The sequence below is a fragment of the Aotus nancymaae genome, unplaced genomic scaffold (genome assembly GCF_030222135.1).
Source record: "Aotus nancymaae isolate 86718 unplaced genomic scaffold, 86718_ANA_hifiasm-v0.15.2.pri h1tg000020l, whole genome shotgun sequence".
Classification (NCBI taxonomy): domain Eukaryota; kingdom Metazoa; phylum Chordata; class Mammalia; order Primates; family Aotidae; genus Aotus; species Aotus nancymaae.
This window is the reverse complement of record NW_026988432.1, coordinates 60,014,062-60,036,744: the sequence shown is the minus strand read 5'-3', so window position 1 is coordinate 60,036,744 and position 22,683 is coordinate 60,014,062. Positions and strand designations below refer to the sequence as shown.

Here is a 22,683-nt window from a genome sequence, read left to right as displayed (position 1 = left end):
CCTGTAACAGAAAGGAAATAATATGCATTTGAGTTTAACATAACCAGACGCTGCTTTTTCTTCTGGGGATTGAAGTTCCCAGATGCTTGGAGAGGTTGCTCCTCCACCAGGAGGCGAGTGTCACAGCGCCCGTGTCTGCCCGCAGGTGAGCGAGATGGAAGTGAACGGACAGTTCGAGTCCGTGTGCGAGTCCGTGTTCAGCGAGCTGGAGTCGCAGGCCGTGGAGGCGCTGGACCTGCCCATGCCCGGCTGCTTCCGCATGCGGAGCCACAGCTACGTGCGGGCCATCGAGAAGGGCTGCTCCCAGGACGACGAGTGCGTGTCCCTGAGGTCGTCTTCGCCGCCGCGCACCACCACCACCGTCAGGACCATCCAGAGCAGCACGGGTGAGTGTGCGGGCCCGCAGCCAGCCTGGCCTCTGTGCTGGCTACGGCACGACTGTCCCCAAAGACTGTGCCTTTGCTGTCATCACGCATAGTTGCCAGGAACAAGATACCACCCATGTCCTACAAACCAAAGGTTTTCCTTCCCTACCTGCCTCTATCCCCACCTCTGGCCACTCTCCCACACCCACTTCTCATCTCCATCTCGGCATCCGCGGGGCAAACTGCAACTACAGCACCATGAGCCAGCGACAGCACAGCCCAGCAGGGAGGGACTTCCAAGATCCCCACACAGGTCCTGGGAGCTGATCCCCGCCAGCTCCTCCTCGCAGTAATTAGGCTCGGCCTTTTAGGGCTGCGACCCTAAATAAACCAGACACCCTGCTTGTGGCCATCACGGAATTAAAATGACTGTTTTATTCCAAGATACCCACAAAGTGACTATCCCAAAAGACCTGAAATAGCACTGTGAGAAAATAAGAAGGAAGAAATGGATGACCCAGGAATACTGATCGCACATTTTATGAGTTTCATTTTAACAGAAAGCAGATTTATTTCACTATTTTAAAACTTCTATCTATCCTCTATAAATAGCACCTCCTCTTCCCTCTAAACTGTATTTCGGTGTGTGTGGTTAAACTGTATTTTTGTCAGTAGATTTTAGGCACAGAGACACAGAAAAGCTTAATGAGTTTCCATGACACTGGAACCTGCATAATAATATAGCCGTGGGCTACGTATGACAATGTGTGCATATGTAATATATATATAACATTTGAGTTCCAAAAAGAAAATCCCACTGTCTTACTAGACTTAACTTTATGATTGAACTTAGCATAACTACAATATAGCGTATTCTACACGAAGATCATCAAACTTAGAGTTGAGATAAATAATGAGGAATAAATTAGAAAGAAAAGCCTGTGTCAGAATATTGTATCATTCCATTTTAGTGCTAGGTGCATCCAATATTAGTAATTATCATTCAGTCTAAAACTTTTGAAGGCTTAAGAGTTAAAAGGTCCTCAAATCCAAGTTAAAATCCTTGTAACTAGATGTATAGAATTGAGGTGACAATTTTATTTAAAAAAAAAAATACCAATTAAACAAGAGGAGTTCATTCTTGACCACAGCAGACTGAGATCTCAGTGTTAGGAGAAGAAATGCTTCCAGACCTTGCATTGGCCAAGCAGCTCAGCAGGGAGCCCAGCAGCTCAGACTCTGGCTGGCTACCTCCAGACCAGAGATGGTGGATGTCTGTTACGTTCTTACTCACTAGGAAATTCTCTCACAACAGCCACACATTAATAAATTAAATGAAAGTTATTTATGAAGAGAAAAAAATATTTTTTGAAAAATCAACCATGAGCATGTTTGTGTGTGTGTGTTTGCATTCACGCAGTGTGATTTGGAGCGTCTACCCTGTGCCTGTAGTGTATCGCTGTGTCTTTTGGTGTGTCCTGTTTCTCCACCCCCCACCCCACCCACCGCCACCCCATACACAACCCGTTCCCAGTGTCTGGTCCGTTCTTCTTTATGATGAACTCATTGCCTGCCAGCTGAAATTGCTCCTTAAATACATAAAATGCAGATCCTGGCCCAGAAGTCACAAGGAGTGCTGTCAGGAAAACAGGAAGGAAAGGGCTGCTGGCTCACTCCTTCCCCCTCAGGAGATGGTGTTGTGGATAAAGTAGTGAGAGACCTGGAATGGCTTTTCTCTGCTCACCTGTCAAATTTGCGTGTTTTTGTCATTTTACTTAACACCCTGCATCAGCACCTGTCCCGTGCTCCTTGCCCCAAACTCACACAGGTCTGTCCTCCTAAGACCCTTCTCAGATGCTCCAGAGGCTCCCAGAGCTCAAGCAATAGAGTTGCCAAATAAAATCCAGGCTGCCCAGTTAAATTTTAATTTCAGGTAAAGAGTGAATAATTCTGTCGGATAGGTGTATCCCAATCATTGCATGAGAAATACTGTGGAACTATTTGTCATGTTTGTAGTATTTGCTAAAATACTATCAGGGCAGATGAATGGGCTCTGGAAAGGTGTCTTATGTAGCTCCATTTAGAATCCAAATTGAATCTAAAGGGTTTTAGCCAGAGATGCTATGTGGGAAAACACCCAAAATGGGGAGAAGTGAATCAAAGCCACACAGAGGTGATTCTTGGGCTCTCTGAATCTTATCCTAAGTACGGAGCCACCTCCACCTGCAGCTCTCTTGGGGAAGACTCCAGGCTTCGCTGCCGCTGCAAGGATTTAAGGGCAGAAAGATATGACTTACCTCTGGGGTTGGTGGTGCATAAAATGCCTAGTGTTTGCACAGGGCAGCTGGTACTTCACCCAGAATCATTAAATTAACATGATGTATCATATTCACAGGCGTGGAAAAATAAACAGTTTAAGTACTAAAGCATTATAGTAGATTCTAAGTAAGCAAGCATATAGGATATTTTTCCAATATTACCTTTCACAGTTTTTCTATGACATGGATTTGTTCTTTAAAAATTCATTATTGTATGATATAATAAGGGTCTCTGTCCTCCATTCTGCCTATTTCTCTCTCTCTCTCTCTCTCTCTCTCTCTCTCTCACACACACACACACATTTCCTTCTTTTCTCACATGATCTCAGTATTGTCATATTAATTTTCTTCCACTAGTTTCCTTTTTATACTGAATCAAATATAATTTCCTGTAGAAAAATGCAGAAAATTGACTTTCTTACAGGACCTACTAATTTTTGAAAGAATGCACTCATCTGTGAAACCTGGGAAATGACTTTGCTCTAATTGTATTGATTTCCGCACATACACGGGTCGGATGCACATCTCGGTTTAGCAGGACTTGACATAGATTGCTCTGTTTGCCTCTCTTCCTTTGCTCATTATTCTCAGATACTCACAACAGATTCCATTTTTCCTAAACTTACCCTTTGTCCTGAAAAAATTCCTCATTTTTGTCAACTGCCCTTAATTGGTAGAATTTCTCTCCTCAACAATCCACATTCTGAATCTTGGACATTTGGGTCTGCCCATTTTAATTGCTCAAATTTTCAGCAAAATATACTATTAAATCTTTCTCTTCCAGCCTTGTTCTTTATTCATGTTAGTAAAATGAAATCACAGACAAGAGTCTGATGCCACAAGAGAGAATTATGAAGATGGGCTCAGCTCTAGGTGACCGCAGGGATCCTCTAGCTATTAGTAGGTGAGCAAGGATGAATGGAGACATCTCAGCAAATCAGGGCAAATTAGGGACAGAGTTACAGTGACTTAAAGTTATGTTTCCTTGCATTTATTGACTTGGTTTATCTAACTATGATAGAATCTTAGGTTCCTTCAGCCTATAATCTACTTCAAGCACCCAGATTTCTCTCCATCCAATAGACTCAACAAGTTTTTATATAAACCGCAGTGCCTGGGACTACAGCTCATATTAGAGGAGGAAATATTAGTGCAATGTTACAGTAGGAATATTAGGATAGGAAAGTAGAATGAAAAAAGTCAATCAGTTAATCTCATGACTAAAAAACAAGAACCCTTGCCTCAATCATCTAAATATTTTAGGTAAAAGTAGAAGTTGATGCTGGAAATACACCCAGACCTCCACTTCAGAGTATTGGATTAAGCCTGCCTCTGAAGGAATACACCAGTGCAATTGTATGTGTTTGAGGTTAAGTTTTTGTTTTACCTCCTGTGCTGAATATTTCCTAGGACCTATCAAAAGGCATTATCACATTGCATCTGGGCAGACTTGTACCTGGTGGTACCAGTAGTCTGAATAGGCAGAAACATTGTCTAATAATCATATGTGGATGCACATCCGGCCAAATACAGGAACACACTTGTAAACATACAGAAAAAAAACCTTCAAAAATGACACAAAATAAATCATTTGCAGTGGTAGGTGGGGAGAGGCGGATGGTAGAGCATTAGGGAGATATTAAAAATAAGCATTTATGACTTTTTATGATTTTAATGTCAAATATAACATTTGAATAGAAATAATAATACTCCTTGATAGAAGTAGGCAAACTATGATGTTATATATTCTCTTGGGATTGGGGGGGTTCTGTTTGTTTACTTTTGTTTTTTTTGAGACAGACTCTCCCTGTGTCACACAGGCTAGAGCACAGTGGTATGATTATGACTTACTGCAGCCTCCAACTCCTGGACTGTGATCCTCCACCTCAGCCTCCCAAGTAGCTGGGAATACAGGTGAACACCGCCACGCCTGCCTAATTTTCTTTCATTTTTTGAGATGGGGTCTCGCTTCGTCACCCAGGCTGGAGTGCAGTGGTGCAATCACGGCTCACTGCAACCTCCACCCCACCCCACCCCAGGGCTTAAGAGATCCTCCCACCTCAGCCTCCTGAGTAGCTGGGACTACAGGCACATGCCACCACATCCTGATAATTTGTTGTATTTTTGATAGAGATGAGGTTTCACTATGTTGACTAGGATGGTCTCAAACTCCTGAGCTCAAGTAATCCACCTGCCTCAGCCTCCCAAAGTGCTGAGATTACAGGTATGAGCCACCACACTCAACATACTCTCTGGTTTTTACAAATATTCTTCACTTTGAAATTCCAAGGAAGCTTTATGTAGCAATAATACAATTTATAAGAAGAGTAAATAGATTCATTTGCCACACTGTTACTCTTAAGTTTGGCCTGTGTGCTTTATTATTTTCTTTTCTATTTATTTCTTATTTAATTTTGAAGCAGGGTCTTGCTGTGTTGCCCATGCTGCAGTTCAGTGGTGTGATTATTTACTCACTGCAGCCTTAACTCCCAGGCCCAAGTGATCCTCTCACCTCAACCTCAAGAGTAGCTGGGACCACAGGCACATTCTACCATGCCTGGCTAATTTTTAAAAAAATTTTTGTAGAGACAAAGACTTGCTATGTTGCTCAGGCTGGTCTCAAACTCCTGAACTCAAGCAATCCTCCCACCTCAGCCTCCTGAAGTGCTGGGATTACAGGTGTGAGCCACTGTCCCCAATCAATACTCTAATTTTCTTATTAGAGGAATTTCTTAAACTATGATGGAGTTGAACTGCCCTCCTCTCCTTCACATAGTTCAGGAAGGGGAGTAAGGACCGAGGGTACAGTGGCCCCCATGGGAAAGCAGGGCTGCTTTCCGGCCGGAGAGACAACAGAGTTTACCCTCTTGGGTATGGCTTGGGACCACAGTTACGGAAGCATTTACAGTTTGATTTTTGTAACAGGAGAAATCATATTTCCCCTTAAATTGAGACATGCTCTTCCATCTTTCTGCCTTACACCATACCCCATTCCTGGCAGCTCTGAAATGATTGCTCAAGCCTTGCTTAATATATCAAAAGCAAGCTGGGCACAGTGGCTCACACCTGTAACCCCAACACTTTGGGAGGCCAAGGCGGGCCAATCACAAGGTCAGGAGATCGAGACCATCCTGGCCAACGTCGTGAAACCTCATCTCTACTACAAAGACAAAAATCAGCTGGGCATGGTGGCACACGCCTGTAGTCCCAGCTACTTGGGAGGCTGAGGCAGGAAAATCGCTTGAACCCAGGAGGCAGGGGTTGCAGTGAGCTGAGATCGCACCACTGTACTGTAGCCTGGCAACAGAGTGAGACTTGGTTCAAAAAAAGAAAAAATAGCAAAAGCAGCTAACCTTTTGATCATCTGAGGTCAGAACATTCAGAAGGTTCTCCTGCAGGTTTGGGTCTTCATTCTGAATCAGTCATGCTACCCAGGAGACCACACCTAACCCATCTTCATGCACCCTACACTCCAATCCCAACACCCTGCTCCCCACTCTTCCCACACACAAACCCTAAACCCTAAGCAGAATGACACTAAGATAATAATTTGTATTTGCAATACACACAGCAGGCATTCAAAAACAGGAAAGGAGAAGCTGCAGAAAAATCTTTACTCTACAAACTGCACAAGCCACAGATGATTGAATAATCAAGGTGACTTTCCTAGAGAAATGGCATTGCCATTAAAACAAGTTGAGGCATCAAATATTAGCAGTAAAAGAAACTTCTACACCATCCAGTCTAGTGGTCTGCAAACTATAGCCTATGGACCAAGTCCAACCTGCTGCCTGTTTTTGTAAGTTAAGTGTCATCAGACATAACTCACACCCATTTGTTTACCTGCTATCTGTAAACAGAAGTTTCAGCAGAGTTGAATAGCTACCTGTTTTATTTTTTGAGATGGAGTCTCACTCTGTCTCGAGGCTGGAGTGCAGTGGCACAATCTCAGCTGACTGCAACCTCCACCTCCCAGGTTCAAGAGATTCTCCTGCCTCAGCCTCCCAAGTAGCTGGGACTACAGGCACATGCCACCACGCCAGGCTAATTTTTGTATTTTACGTAAAAACAGGGTTTCACCATGTTGGCCAAGATGGTCTCATGATCCGCCCATCTTGACCTCCCAAAGTGCTAGGATTACAGGCGTGAGCCACCGCGCCTTGGCAACAGTTCCCTCTTTGAAAAGCAGAGTTGAATAGTTCCTACAGAGCAGTCTCTAAAGGAATGTTTTAGCCCACAAAGCCAAATATATTTATTATCTGGCCCTTCACAGAAAAGTCTGCTGCACCGATCTAATTCATTGAACCCATTCAAAGGTAAGGAAACTAAGGCCCAGAGTGGTGAACCTCGAGCTAGAGGCAAAGTCAGAAAAAGAAACCCAGGTGTCTCAGTAAACAGCCCTTTGTTCTTTTGGTTCCCAGCTCTACAAATTATTTATTGCTTGAGTATGAAGTTAATCTGAACTTCAGTTTCTTCATGTATAAAATAAGATTACAGTGCTGCTCCTCTTCCCAGCATTAATGACCATTTTTGGAGAATTCTTAGAGTTCAGAGAAAGCTCACTTCTTTCTGCCAAGCACCAAGTTAATTAATAGATCCTTGTTATAAAGGAGGGAGGCAAAGGTTCAGAAGTTGAAGGGACAGATATCGATCAGAAGCTTTCTGAACAAAGCACCTTTCTTTTCGATTCAAGATAAAATCAAATAATAAATATTCAAATAATGCCTGGACTGGTTCCTCGTCCCTCTGCTAATGAGTTTTCCTTCTTTGAATCTCTCCAAGCGGAACTGGAGACATCGCATACTTCCACCCTTGCAGGCTCAGACAAAGAAAAAGAGCAAGATTTATGACACAACCTACTCCTCTCGTGAGGCAACTTATCCTTGTCTGCTTTTACACTGAAGGAAACTGACAGTGATGATTTTCAAAAGACTTTTGGTTATAACTTTTCCTTTCTTCTTTGGGACACTCGAGGTAGGATTCCTCTATAATATTAAGAAGTCATAAAAATGCAAAAGTCCTCTCAGACACAGAGCAAGATTTAAAATCTGAAGAATACTGTCTGCCTCCATCTCCTGCGGTTGTTTTAAAGTACATAAATCACCTCTTGGGAACGGAGTGCCAACCTTGAAGGGCCATGCCTTACAGACAGCCAGCAAGCAACTCTATCTTAGCACACAGGTGGGGTTATTGCATGGCGAACAGTGAAGGGGTTTCCAGGGTTTTCTGGCACACTGGCCTTTAAGGTTGTTGTAAGGTTCACCTGAGATCATTCATAAGGAAGCATTATGCAAATTACAAATTAGAATGCCTCTACTTCGGCTTTGATTTTAAATCTCTCAATCTGGCTTAGTTTAATAATAATGATAATAGCTAACCTTTAAGCACTTACTATTTGACAAGCATACAAACCAGCTGCATAGATTATCTAATGTAATCCTAATGAATGCTCTATGACTTGTATGTGATATTATCATTTTAATCAAACAGAGAAAAAACAATAAGACTTAGAGGGTTTATACAACTTGACTAGGCCCCACAGCTAGTAAGTGAAATTCTCTCTGTAATCATCAATAAATGCCTTGGAAAGTATGGTATAATCTAAAATAATTTAATGCAAATCCATTTCTGGAATAAGAGGCCTAGGAGCTTTTTTCTTTCATTATTTCCTCTCATAAATATGGATTTAGCTCCTGCCATATTTGAAACCTGTATTTTCTATAACAATTTCTGAAAAATTCTCTTTTTTAAAGAAACATTTATTCACATATTATTGAGATGGCCTCTCATGTTGGTTTGTCTGTGAAATATCTGTTTAAAGAAAAAGATATAAAAAAAAAGACTGAAATTAAATTTTTTTAAAAGCCCATAGAAAGAAAATACTCTCTGGGTTTAAAATTTCCTGTAACACTTAGTCGTTTTGACGTTATGCGGATTTGGAAGATCAAATATCCAATCCCCTGATTTAGTCATGGTATTGTCAGACAGCACTAAATGGAAAAAATAATTTTTGCCAACTCCTGTGTAAATTAAGCAGGTGGCAAATTCTGTTTTGAGGCTGATGAAGTGGTCAGGAGTCTGTGCCCTTGGGTTTAGTAAAGAAATCCTGCACTAACATAATTCTGACCTGACCGGTCTCCTGATTGAGCTGTAGACAAAGATGTGAGCAATAGCAACCCAGTTAAAAAGGTCAATCAGAAACACAGACTAGAAAAACAGGCTCTTTCAATGTGTATCTTTATCATTCACTTTTTTCTTTATCATACCTCCACAGACACCTTTTTTTTTTCTTGAGGCAGGGTCTTACTCTGCCGCCCACGCTGGAGTACAGTGGTGCAATCCCAGCTCATGGCAGCCTCAACATCCTGGCTCAAACAATCCAGCAATCCTCCCAACTCAGCATCCAGGGTAGCTGGGATTACACCACATCCAGCTAATTTTGTTTTTTGTTTTGTTTTGTTTTGTGGGATTTTTTGTTGTTGTTGTTTTGTTTTGTTTTGTTTTGTTTTGTTTTTTGTAGAGACAAGGTCTTAGTATGTTGCCCAGGCTGATCTCAAACTCCTTGGCTCAAGCAATACTCCTGCCTCAGCCTCCCAAAGTGCTAAGATTACAGGTATAAGCCACTGTGCCTGGCCCATAAGCACTTTTACAGTGGAAGAAACCGCCATTTATAAAAGCCTCCATAATCCAGAGTTGTCTGATCCAGTTCATATTAAACTCTAACAAATATAGCAAAGTAATAGCAATTGGAAACCATCCATGTAATTAATACTGGCAGTTGGACCGTGCTGCAAAGCCACTTTAAGAGTAACATTATTCAGCTCCATGTGGTAAATCCAAGACCTGAAGTTTTGTATTTCTGTCTATACCTCCTGCCATTGACTTTCTGTCACGTTTTCAGGGAAAACTTTCCCTGCTGCCAAGTGTCCTTGATTAAAAACAGAGATGACCACGATGAATAGTACCATGATTTTACTACATTGGCATTTGAAACAGTCTTACATTTATTTTAATGACAAATCAATGATCGTGTAACTATCAACATTTTGAAAGCTTTCTTTGCCATCTGCTGGTGTTCTACTGACATGCAGTTTCCACCAACATACAAGAGAATCTTTCTTTTTTTGTGTGTGTTTTACTTTTTCTTCCAATTATCAATATGACTGAAAATACTAATTCTAATTCTATAACTTCTAATTAAATTTACAGAAGAAAATAACTAGTCTAAGTTATTTGAAAACTATGACAAACTGTCAAAATTTAATTAGCTTTTATCCCTAGAATATTTTATGGTTTCAATGGGGTATATAATATTATTAAACTTAACATTGCTTACCCAGTTTCATGCTGTAGAGATGTATGTCTTACAAGAAGTATCAGATCTAATCAAGACAGAAGTTCATCCTGAATTTCTGGCTAGAACTGCCATTCTGACTCTCTTCAAAGCCAATTTTAAATTTCTTTTTCACCTAACATTCTTATTCCATTACATATTTGCCCCATAATGAAATTTTAAAATTTATGAAAATCAGTGCATCCATCTCGTCCACTACATTACTTCTGAAAACATTTCTCTTTTCTAAAATATTGATTGTGGCCAGAGAACCACAATGAGAATTTGATGTTTGCTTTTATCATTTTCAAGAAACTTCTTTCAATCATCTTTTATATTATGTTATTGATTAGAAATAATTATAGATAATTAGGAAATTACAAAGATAGTACAGAGAGGTCCCTGTACCCCTCACTCAGTTTCCCCAACAATTACATTCTGACAATATCAAAACCAGGACATTGGCATTGTTACAATGTGTGTGAATAATCCATATTTTTATCACCTGTAGATTTCTGTATCCACCACTATAATCAAGATGTAGAACCCTTCCATCACCACAAAGATCTCCTAGTATCCACATTTGCCACTTGGATGAAGTATAGAAACCTTACCTCCCTTCAAGTCTCTTTGCCCCCTCCCATTTAAAATTATCTTAAATATTTCCTACATATACATGAAGAGCCACATCGTACAATGTTATACTTTTTGCTTCAAATGTCAAATATAATTTAGAAACTTTTAGAGAAGGAAAGTCTATTGGATTTGCCCATATTTTTTCCCAAATTGCCAAATTTGAGAATATTTCTCTGGCTACTTTTTCATCCCCCTCCTTCTGAGATTCCAGTGACTCATCTGGCCACAACTCCCTCAATAAGGGTTTTGAAAAGCAGGGCGGTTTCCTTAGAAGAGGATAGGTGGGCAGGCACTGTTTCATTTCCATCACATAACATCATCTGCCTGTTGAATACAAAAATTATTTCTTCCAAGCGTTCTAGAAATGCCCCCACCAAACATGACCCAACTGTCACATGGACAGCCACAATGGGAGACCAGTCAGTCACACTGAGCTACTGTACCCAGTACACAGTGCCCCTTACTGGTTTCAGCGTTCTCTACCATTCTGCAACTTATGGGCTAAATTTATTAGTTTTTTTTTTTTTTTTCTTAAAAAAAACTATCATAGGACAAAAGCAAAACAAAAACTCAACAATCTTGATATCTTTTTAAAGAAGACAAAGAATCCTCAAACATAGTGGTATCCATTGTCCTTCAAATATCTAAGATGATTTAGGCAGCAATCAAAGTTGAACTTGACTAGAATACAACTTGTCTTTAAAAATAATACTGATAGGCTGGGTATGGTGGTTCATGCCTGTAATTTCAGCACTTTGGGAGGCTGAGGCAAGTGGATCACCTGAGGTCAGGAGTTCGAGACCAGCCTGGCCAACATGGTGAAACCCCGTTTTCTACTAAAAATACAAAAATTAGCTGGGCATGGTGATCGGCATCTGTAATCCTAGCTACTTGGGAGGCTGAGACAGGAGAATCGCTTGAACCCGGGAGGCAGAGGTTATAGTGAGCTGAGATTGTGCCATTGCTCTCCATAGTGGGTGACAAGAATGAAACTCTAACTCAAAAATAAGAAGAATAATATCAGACCTTCTCTATTTATATTGCTTATGGAATTGCCTTGTGTTTGTCAAATTCCAGCTGGCAGCTACATTAATGTCTTTTCTGGTTTTATTAGTAGTGCATGTATTGTATCCCTTTAAATGAAAAGAATGTTGACGTAAATCCAGGTTAAACTGCCACAAATTAAAGCAACTTTCTTTTTAAAAAAAAAAAAAAATAGTGACCTGAAACATGAAGAGCTGTTCTCATTCTCAGGAAAAGAGAATGAGGAAGTCACAATCCGAAAGCCCTTAACGCTTTCTAAATTACTTAAGTCAACAGAATGCAAGCACTTGACTTTGGCACACAGCAGTCCTGAAGTTTCTACCACTCTAATATAAGACCTCAGTTACAACCTTGTGACCCTACAAGGAGTTAAAGACTTATTTAAAGTCTTTAACTTTAACCTGTCACTTTCTCACTTTGCAGTGGTTCAGCAATTAGCCATCTAAACACAAAATCTATAGTTCTTTTACATAGAATTTGCCCCATGAATATCTGTTGAGAGGTGAGAACGTAAGATTTCCTCGGGAAATTTCCTGCTCCAATGAACACTATAGCTTTCTGGGATGACTCTGATGTCTCCACAGAAGCAGAAAATTCTTCACTGTTTTCTCAAGCACCTGAAAATAAACCACTTCATTTCCGAGAGAGTGGGGTGGTCATGTGTTACCCACAAAGCAGTTTGAGGAACAAAGTTTCAATAATTTCTTCCTTGGAAAAAAAGAACCTCTAGAAGTGGGTGATAGCAAGAATCCAGGAGACTGGTAAGTGCTGACTTCTGCAGAGAAAGCCTTCTGTTTCATTCTCAGGCTGTTGATCCACTTTGTGTTCTTTCTCTGTACTTTTCCGTCCAAAGCCCCATGGAGGTGAAATGCCTACCCACCCTTCTTTCCTTTTCCCTCTCTTATCTGCAGATAACTAAGTGGTGCTAATAGAACCTCAGTACTAACCTGGGTTCAAATTTCTGCCTATAAACATCTAACTAAAGAGACCTCATGGACTGCTGATCACATTTCTAGAGTGAATATAAAACCGTGAGAAAATCTATAGAGGATTTGCATCAACATATATTATTTCTATTTTTTTTCTAGCTTTCTTTTGAAATGCATCATATTCTAAAAGGCTCACAAGATAGTATAAAGCTGCTGGGATGAATGTCTCTTCTCTGTTTCAAATGTCCACAAAAAAAAAAAAAAAGGCAAACTTCCACTCTTTGCACCGATCCAAGCCATAAGAAACAACCCAAGCTACATGTGAAAATCTCTAAAAAATTTTTCTAATTTTTTTTTTTTAGAAGCAGTATCTCATTATGTTGCCCAGGCTGGTCTTGAGCTCCTGGCCTCAAGCAATCCACCCACCTCAGCCTCCCCAAGTGCTCGGATTACAGGCATAAGCCACGGTACCCAGCCCAAAAATGTTTAGAAAGAGTATATAATAATATGAGAAGGGGGAGAACTTTGGTATTATATAAAACGAGAAATCCACAGGACATGGAAGCAGTATCCAAAATGGTGTGTTTGTGTACATACACACATAACTCAGCATGTGCCAAGAATTTTTGCTCAGGAAAAAAAAAACATTAGAAGGAAATACGCTAGAATGTTAAAGTGGTTATCTTTGATATTGAAACCAAAACGGTTTTGTTTTTCTCTTTATACTTTAGTTTTCAAAAGGTGTACATGTTTCACTTTTATAATAAAAGAAAAAAAACTTTTTGAGGCAGCGTCTCACTCTGTCACCCAGGCTGGAGTGCAGTGGTGCAATCACAGCTCACTGCAGCCTCGACCTCCTGCAATCCTCCCACCTCAGCCACTTAAGTAGGTAGGACCACAGTCACAAGCTGCCATGCCCAGATAATTTTTTAAATTTTTTCTAGAGACAAGGTCTCACTGTATTTTCCAGGCTGATCTCAAGTGATCCTCCCACCTTAGCCTCCCAAAATGCTGGGATTACAGGAATGAGCCACCATATCCAGCCAAGAAACTATTTTTAAAGAAGAAATAGCTAATATTTCATTGGTTTGGTCTTATTGGAAGCAATAATACATCTCATGTCAGCATATCCTTCAGGTTGCACCTTTTTTATATCTTGATTAAATGAAATCTTTTGGATACGGTGATTATCGTGTTGGATCATTGGAGATGACCTCCAGAAAGGTGCTGCTATGCTATCGTTCTTATTTGGCTAAGTATATAACATCTTCTAATAAGAAATTCTTTTTAAACATTAAATCTAAATTTTAAAAAAATGTGCTTTCCCTTGCCTTCCTTGACCCTCAGACTGGTAGCAAGTGAGGTTTTGTAGATTTTTGTAGGGCTTTTTCCCTCCCCGTCAGATGTCAGAGGCAGTTAATTTGCAAGCCACAGCTGCAGGTGGTTTTTGAAGAGAAGGGACTTTAGGACAAAGGAATAAAGCTACATAAAACCAGCTCATGGTGTCTTTAAAAACGTAAATCCATGCCTTTGTAGTCCTTACTCCAACAAAAGCTCAGTTCTCAGGGGCATGCGTTCAGTTGTACCTGTGTTCCAGCCAGAAAAACTCCCCAAGCAATTATGGTAAGAAAAAAGGTTTCTGTCACAGCCACATTCTGATATTATAGTGTCAACCATCTGTGTTTTCAGAAAGGGAAAGCGCTTTTGAAAATAGAAAAAATGAAGTGCTGGGTGGAATTGTGAAGAGTCACGGCAAATCATCATCATCGTTATCCATTCAGAAAGTGATATTGACAAACTCACACTGAAAGAGGATTAAGAAACCTTGCATCGTGAGCTGTGTCAAAGCAATGAAACAAAGGATAATGCTTTCTCGGACACCTGTGCACCTCAGTGCAGCACTGTGCAAGCTCTAGTGGAAATGGTGCTACTGAGTTAGCTGCTGACATTTGTGGCAGTCTGTGCCTTTCCCTTCTCAAACCTCTTCCTTGGCTTTTCCTTTGCCTTCCCTTTTTCTTACTCTTTTCCAGAGAGAACTCAAAGGCATTTGTCCATTTCTCACCCGTTTTAACAGCTCTGGGGGAAACTTTAGGAAAAGTAAAAATAGCCATGCTCACCAGTTCTCTCTTTTCTGGCCTATGTTCTTCTGGAACTCTCTGTTTGAGGGAATGTGGCAGGAATGAGATCCCAGAAATAAGCAGTTGAGTTTCCTCCGTTCATATGGTTGCACTGCCTTGGACAAGGCTACCAAAGACTGGTATTTCCCAACCCGTATTTTGTAGGACAAGTTACTTCAAAGCATTGTAAAGCCTTCATCTAAAAGAAAGAGAAACTACATCTGCAGTGTTGTCTGCGGAATTTTAAAACACGACTGGGTGCAGTGGCTCTCACCTGTAATCCCAGCACTTAGGGAGGCAGAAGCAGGGGAATCACCTTGAGGTCAGGAGGTCGAGACCAGCTTGACCAGCGTGGTGAAACCCTGTCTCTACTAAAAAATAGAAAAATTAGCCAAGTATCGTGGTGCATGCCTGTAATCTCAGCTACTCAGAGAGGCTGAGGCAGGAGAATCTCTTGAACCCGGGAGGTGGAGGTTGCAGTGAGCCAAGATTGCCACTACACTCCAGCCTGAGTGACAGAGCGAGACTCCATCTCAAAAAAGAAACTCGCATAATCAGTTAATTTTTTAAAACCTGTTAGTATGCTGTGACAGTCAAGCTGATTGTGTGCAACAGGAGGCTTTCAACCCAAGGTGATGAGCGGACTGAAGCATATTTTCAGCCTAGTGCTTAGGTGTCGTCATGAACATTAATAGGAACTATACAGGTTATCCAGAGCCTCCCACTGGGGGTGCATCTCCATCCTTCTGGGGTTGTATCGTCATCCCTTCTGGGTTTGTATTTCCACCCCTTCTGTGGCTGTACATCCATCTACTCATGCATGACCTATGGCTGTGTTTGAGAAACAATGGACTATTCAAACCTGCATGTAGTTTGCAGTGATTCTTCCCCAAAATGACTCTTTTAGATTTCAGCTGCATAGTGGAAAAACCCTAACCTGTCTTAGAAAATCATGCATTGTTTTGCTTTGCGTCCATGGAAAGTCTTCATAGGATTATATGACTGAACAGGACACCCATATCTGTCTCCCCTGAAATTAATTTCAAATCAAAACTGTTTTTTAAAAAAAGAAGATTAAGAAACTTGTGGCACTTGGATAAAGTTCTTTCTTAAGAAATTGTTTCTGATGTTAACACCACACCCCCAGAAGCATGTGAACAGAATTGGTCGATCAAACTGACTTCCTAGGGCACATCCTCTGCCTATGCTGTGAGGAAATGTGGGTGTTTCAGAATAAGGCGGAATCCTGATAGCGTCCCCACTTGGCTGCCTGTTTTCCTATGTAATCCAACATGGTAAATCATCCTCAAAACCTTTTATTTTTGGATTTCCCATATGTTCAAATGTGGGTACTCTCCACAGCAGTCCCGCCGTGGACACCCACTGAACATCTGCAGTGCACCAGGCTCTCCTGGGTGCTCTGTGTCACAAAGAGTGTGTCTTTCTATCGCACAAGTGTCACACTTCATATCAGAGGAAGGACCAGCAAATACTTACGATTACTGAAGGTACAATCAAGTGGAAGACTTAAAGCAAATTCTGAGTACTCAAAATAGAATTATGAGCAGAAGCATAATTCATCATGTCCCGCTTATTCCTTCTGCCTCCACTGCGCATGCTTCTGTCTTATACCATATGCCTTAAGTTTATCCCAAACGGCAATTTGCACATGCTCGTACTTCTAACTACTAACAAGCCACTGTAACATTTACTCATTTCCCCTTTTAGACTGAAGCCTACTCCAGATGCACAAATCTTTCCAATTACTGCAAAAACTTCAGTTGTCTGAGTGATGTGTCCACAGGCCTTCAATGCCATCCATCTTGGATTGACCTTGTCCTCATTCTTATCATTCCTTGTTCCTAATCTGCTCAGTTGTAGGGTTAATATCTCTTTTGTAGGTTATGGCACCAATTGCATGTTCTGGAAAAGGCAACTGGGAGTCCAATCAGTTGCAGCTGTGCAAACTCTAGCTCAGCTGATCCGGCTGTGAACAGCAGCAAAGAAGCAGCGAGATAACGAAACGGTAGAATGGTCTCGAGTCAACATGAGCCCAAGTTGTACCTGTTGGTGGTTCAGGGTCTATCCTGTGTGTATATAGATCTCCCAATATCCTGCGTCTGGTTTTGGCACCAAAGCAGGGTTTGATGAGGATTGATTGAAAAGAATAACAGCTTTAAAGGCCAATACTAAGGCTTTTACAAATATCCACCCTATCCTGCCTAGCACATCTGAAGGATAACTCTCTAAAACAAACATTACCAGTAGGACAAATTTACTCCCACGAATTTGCCTTTCAAACTGGGTAAGTCAGTTAGGAGTGAATTGATTCCGCTTCTTTTTGGTGCGTTGCTTAAACTTATAGTCCTGCTAGCTGCAAAAAGTAGTAACTTAAGCACTTTAACTAAAACTTGTGATTGCCTCTGTTTTCCCATACGCACTGTGGGAGACCCCCACGTGTCAGCTGCAATAAGCCAGGGAGTAATTAGAAGGGCAGTTCTGTGGCTTGACAAGCTCCCCACGCCACTGCCATTCCATACCCCATATGGTTTCCCTGTAACAGGCCTGCTCAAAATCACAGCCTATCTCCTACTTGGAGAAAATAACACTGTGGGTCACTATTAGCTCTTAGTAACTGAGGTTAAAGAATTCCATGAGGTGTTTCTCTAAGTTAACAGGCACAGGTGAAGCCTGAGCCCCAGGTGAGACTTTCCAGTGGGATATCCAGGCCTTGGCCAACTGCAGCAGAGAACCTGCATGCCTAGTAGGGAGAGCCAAGCCAGAGAAATGTGAGCTGCTGGGAGTGAGAGCTCCGCAGCGAACACTGCTCTTGCTCCCGAAGTCCAGCCCTGCTCAGTACCACAGGGATGCTGGGCTGACCCCCACTACAGTCCAGGCTGTTTTCCACCTCTTCTAGAACCCGCAAGAAATAAAGGGTGGGGCTGCATATCTCAAAGAGAGCTGAGAAGGCAAAAAGTGCAGTGAGATCCCCACTCGGTAAGTGTGTATTCTGGGTTTGCAGCCTCAGCCTTCAGGACAGAGCAGAAAGAAAACCAAAACTTCTAGCCCCCTACCCGACACCGCCCTGCCAGGGCCAGTGTGAGCTTCACAAAAAGACCTCTAGCTAGAACCCAGGAATAGTTTGCTAGGTCTCACACGTCCTTATACATTTCTGCATGCCTCCCTTCCCACAGCCCATCCCCAAACTCCCCATGCGTAAACCACATCCTCACACTCAGATGCATTTCTGTCTTCCTTCTTTTTTTTAGTTTTTCTTTCTTTTTGAGACAGGGTCTCACTCTGTTGTCCAGACTGGAGTGCAGTGGCATGATCATGAGTCATGACAGCCTTGATCTCCTGGGCTTAAGCGATCCTCCCACCTCAGCCTCCCAAGTAGCTGGGACCACAGACGGTGCCACTGAGCCAGCTAATATTTTAAATTCTTTTGTAAAGATGGGGTTTTGCTGCATTGTCCAGGCTGGTCTCAGACTCCTGGGCTCAAGTGATGCTCCCACCTTGGCCTCCCAAAGTGCTGGCATTACAAGCGTGAGCCACCACACCTGGCTAGATTTCTGTCTTATTCCTCACCACAGTCAACACAGCTGATGATCTGGGTGGCGTAGGTGAGCCACTTTTAAGTGGTTGAAGTTGAAGTTGTAGTTGTCTCACCTAGGTGGATATTTTTATTTTTTGTTTTACATCCTATTTTTCTTCCAATAAACCATTTGGGCATAAACATTTTACAAACAGGCCAATTCACCTGGCTATTCTTTAACACAATTTTTATCATTCATGGCGATATGATCTGATTCACTTGTATGATGAAAGCATTGATCACTGGAGTCATTACAGGAGGGGCATCAAGCTGTAGCTTTTATCCTCTTCAGTTATCCAGTTCTTATCAGATTTAAATGCCTGAAACAACAAGAGTATGCCCTTGGCTTTGTTTTCACTTCCTTTTGTGCTGCCCTCTTACACTCTGTGGCTGAGATCATCATGTTTATAGCCAAGTTTCTGCCAGGCCTTGCCCAGGGTGGCCCCTCCCGTCTCTCTGACTTCCTCTGTCATGTTTCTGGACTCTTCTGTTGCAGACAGACCAGGCTTCGTCTTGCCCTCACCCCCCCCTGCCCTCCCGCCTCTGTGTGCTGCCTTCTCAGGAGCACCTGTAACTCATTAGACACTCACCAGGGAACCGTGACCCACACATGGGAGCTCTGACCTTCTGGAGCCCAGCAAGCTTGTTCCTGCTTAGACTCTGGCGCTGCTGCCACCTGACCCTGGGGTCCTTAGCCCACCTACCAACTCCATGTTCACACCTCTGTCTCATGGCTGCTTGGCTCCACCCCAGATCAATCGCTTGTCCTTTGCAATGCTTCCCTTTTCTTCATGACACTTCCTGCTACATGAAATTAAATATTCACTTGGGTATTTGTCATCTCAATTCCAGCCAAAAAACATTTCTGTCTTGCTCACTACTATGCCTCCAGCTCTTAGAATAGTGACATCAATAGTGAATGCTTTAAAAATATGTATGGAATAAATAAGTAAAAGAGGGCTGTGCTTTCCTCTCCACAGTCAACAGCACTGTCCTTGATGGGAGCTTTTCTGGGAGCAGTGGGGAGACCATTAGACCAGAGTCTTTAACCTTGTAAACCTATACCTCTTCTTGATAAAGCAACAAATGAAAACCAAATTCATGTCCCTCTGCAGAGCCTGAAACTGGGGGTGGAGGAAAAAGGTTGGGGGGCGGGTAAAGTAGGGCCCCCATCAAAATCTGCAGGGGCAGGTGAGAATTTTTCATCACAAGGAAGCTTGAGTCCTAACCCTTCAAGTCATTTTCCCTAAATATTCCTTCTAAAGGAAGGAGTCGGATAAGAGCGTGTGAGAAGGTCTCCGTTCATGGTGGCTTGTCACTCCTAGTGTAAAATGAAAGACCGTTGGGTATTTACAGAGACAGCCCACTGCACAGAGAAGCATAAATCCATCCATGTCCCAAGCTGTATGTGCTAAACTTAGCCACACAAGAAGAGTCCCTCTCTCCACTACAGAAAATAGTGGCTCCTCATTTTAAATGTGCTTCTCACTGCCTGTAGGAGTAGCAGTGATTCACCTTCTATAGACCTGAGTTTTAGTTTTGTGAAAACTAACTAAGTATTAGTGAAAACTAACTAAATATGTGATGTATAAAGGAAACCAGATTTGGGCCTGTCCTGGGCTCCTTAGATCTCACAGGCAAGAGAGCATACCCTTATGCCCACGCTGTCTACTTTCAATTCCAGTATTAACTGGGCATGGTGATGGTGGGAATGAAGAGAAAAGAGGAATATCAAGTATTATCGAATCCTTCAGGCCTGCAAACACTGAAAACTACTCTGTGCCAAACCCCGAGTTCAGGGCTAGGGAAAATCATGCCTGCCCTGGAGGGGTTCACAGGCTAGCATGGAAACCTGCACTTTTCATGTCAATGCCACGTGCTAAATCCTCCATTCCTACACTGCTGCTTCACAGTGAGTCTCTAGGACCCAGTGCAAATGTACGTGTTTTGCACAGACTGAAAAGAGGTTGAAAAGCCTGGTGTAATCTGTCTCCCTTAATGACCAAGGGATTGCATACAGTTGACATGTGCAATTACTTTCAACTCTACTGGTACGTTGTTGAGAACTCAACTTCAGGTCAAACATGCTAACCGTTCAGCTTACATTTGAACAAAGCTTATCAGATCAAAGGAGCTGGCACAGTACCGCTCTGTGGTTTCCCGGTCTATAGCGAAACATTCTTAAAATACATCTTTCAGTCTTAGGAAGGATCCTACAAGGGTGTCTTGGGTAAATATCTGGAGGCAGAATGGGCCAGCACAGAGTGAAGGAAGGTGTGTAGGGAGATGGGGCGCATGTCAGTTGCACGGCAGCATTCTAATTTTATTTAGGCCCAGGACTTGGGTTCGAGTTTACTTGTATGTAGTTTTCCTTCATAGAACTTGCCATCATTTGCAAATGTATATTTATACGAGCACTTTGAAGGAAGGACTGACTATGTTTCTCCCATGATTATATACCCAGTATCTGTCATATAATAAATAGTAGATATTTGTTGAGTACATTAACTCAAATAGACTTTGTAAAGTTTTTGTGACTCAGTCTTTTTGGAGAGTAGATTTATCCAAATTACAGGCTTCTGAAGAGGTGCAAGGCATCTCAAAGCCAGAGACAGCATTCCCTGAAAATCTTTTTGTTTTTAAAGAAACCTGGTCCTCTCTCTTCTTCCTTCTGCCTGATGTGCACCTGGGAGAGAAGTTTGGGAAAGTCATATCTGAGTCACAATGAGGAGTGTTTTTACAAGTACTGTCAGGGACGCTCTTACAATATATTTTCTCAAAGAAAAAGCTAATTCAGGTTCTTTTATATCCTTTAGCTTCATTACCATTTCCAAGCATTAGCTCACGTATGATTATGCTTACTTAAGCTTTTAAATTCTTGTTGTAGAGTATGCCCCAAAATTTAAAGTTACGTAAGTCCAGATGTGTATCCTGAACAGCTCCCCTCATCCTCCACCCTTCCTGAAGGTGCTTTTGCAGAGGAAGGAGGCAGGAAACGGAGCAGAAATGAGACACTTGCGTTGTCCTTTGCAGAGAGCCTTGACAAGAAGCTGGAATCCTGGGCGCTAGGGTAGTAAGACATGACTCCCCCACCGCTGATACCACTCAGGCAAAATGGGTAAAGATCACTCCATATAAACTCCAACTTGGGAATTCACAGCTCTCACAATAAAAGTATTTTTTCTTCCAATGGTCAGATCTGTGTTCTCATTCAGATAGGAATTACAGCCAGGCACAGTGGCTCGCACCTGTAATCTCAGCACTTTGGGAGGCCGATCACTTGAAGTCGAGAGTTCAAGACCAGCCTGACCAACATGGTGAAACCCTGTCTCTACTAAAAAATACAAAAATTAGCCAGGTGTGGTGGCACACACCTGTAATCCCAGCTCCTCAGGAGGCTGAGGTGGGAGGACTGCTTGAGCCCTGGAGGTGGAGGTTGCAGTGAGCCAGATCACGCCACTGCACTCCAGCCTGGGTGACGGAGTGAGACCCTGTCTCACAAAAAAAAAAAAGAAATTAGAAAGAATAAGTTGGATGCTGTCTTTTGCCATTTTTTCCTGGATGAAGCAATGTCATTCTGAATTTCAAAAGAGATTGCAGACCTGGCCAAGAAGAGGTTCATGTTCTGGGGGTCCTCTGCTCCTAAGCACCAAGTCGCCCAGTGGCCCCAGCATCCCCTTCTGTAGAAGGAGTTTATTCCTGTGCCTGTTTAATGTGACCAAAGAGCCCCTTCCAATCAGGCAGACATAATCCTTGCCTTCATAGAAACTACGATTTCTACTTCCAGAAATGCAGCACCAATGCAGAAAAACAGACAAATATATCCACGATTACAGTGCAGAATTCTAAGTGCAATGAAAAGGCATGCACAAGATAATCTAAGGTCCGTTTTCTTTTCTTCTTTGAGATGGAATCTCATTCACTCTGTCGCCCGGGCTGGAGTGCAGTGGCACAATCTCAACTCACCGCAACCTCCACCTCCTGGATTCAAGCGATTCTCCGGTCTCAGTCTCCTGAGCAGCTGGGATTATAGGCACACACCACCACATCTGGCTAATATTTTTGTATTTTTAGTAGAGATGGGTTTTCACCATGTTGGCCAGGCTGGTCTCGAACTCCTGACCTCCAGTGATCCACCCACCTCAGCCTCCCAAAGTGCTGAGATTACAGTCGTGAGCCATCGCGCGCAGCCTAGGGTTCATTTTCTTCTGGTTCCATCAAAAGCATGAAAGGAAGTCCTCTTCCACAGATGGAGATCTTTGCACCACAGTCTTTCTCCCTTTCTTTTCTCAGAGCACAGAGGTACAATGAGAGAACTTGGAAGAGTTATGAGATATTGAGATATA

General features: G+C 42.2%; 1 protein-coding gene across 17 annotated transcripts in view; it reads left to right on the top strand.

Annotated features, from left to right (window-relative positions):
* Positions 1–22,683, top strand: part of DLGAP1 (DLG associated protein 1) — a 989,022-nt gene that overhangs the window by 760,007 nt on the left and 206,332 nt on the right. For all 17 annotated transcript variants that reach the window (XM_064379376.1, XM_064379377.1, XM_064379375.1 and 14 more), the window contains one exon: positions 146–386. In XM_064379376.1, coding sequence (XP_064235446.1) covers positions 146–386 — 241 coding nt within the window. The remainder of the gene's footprint in view (positions 1–145; positions 387–22,683) is intronic.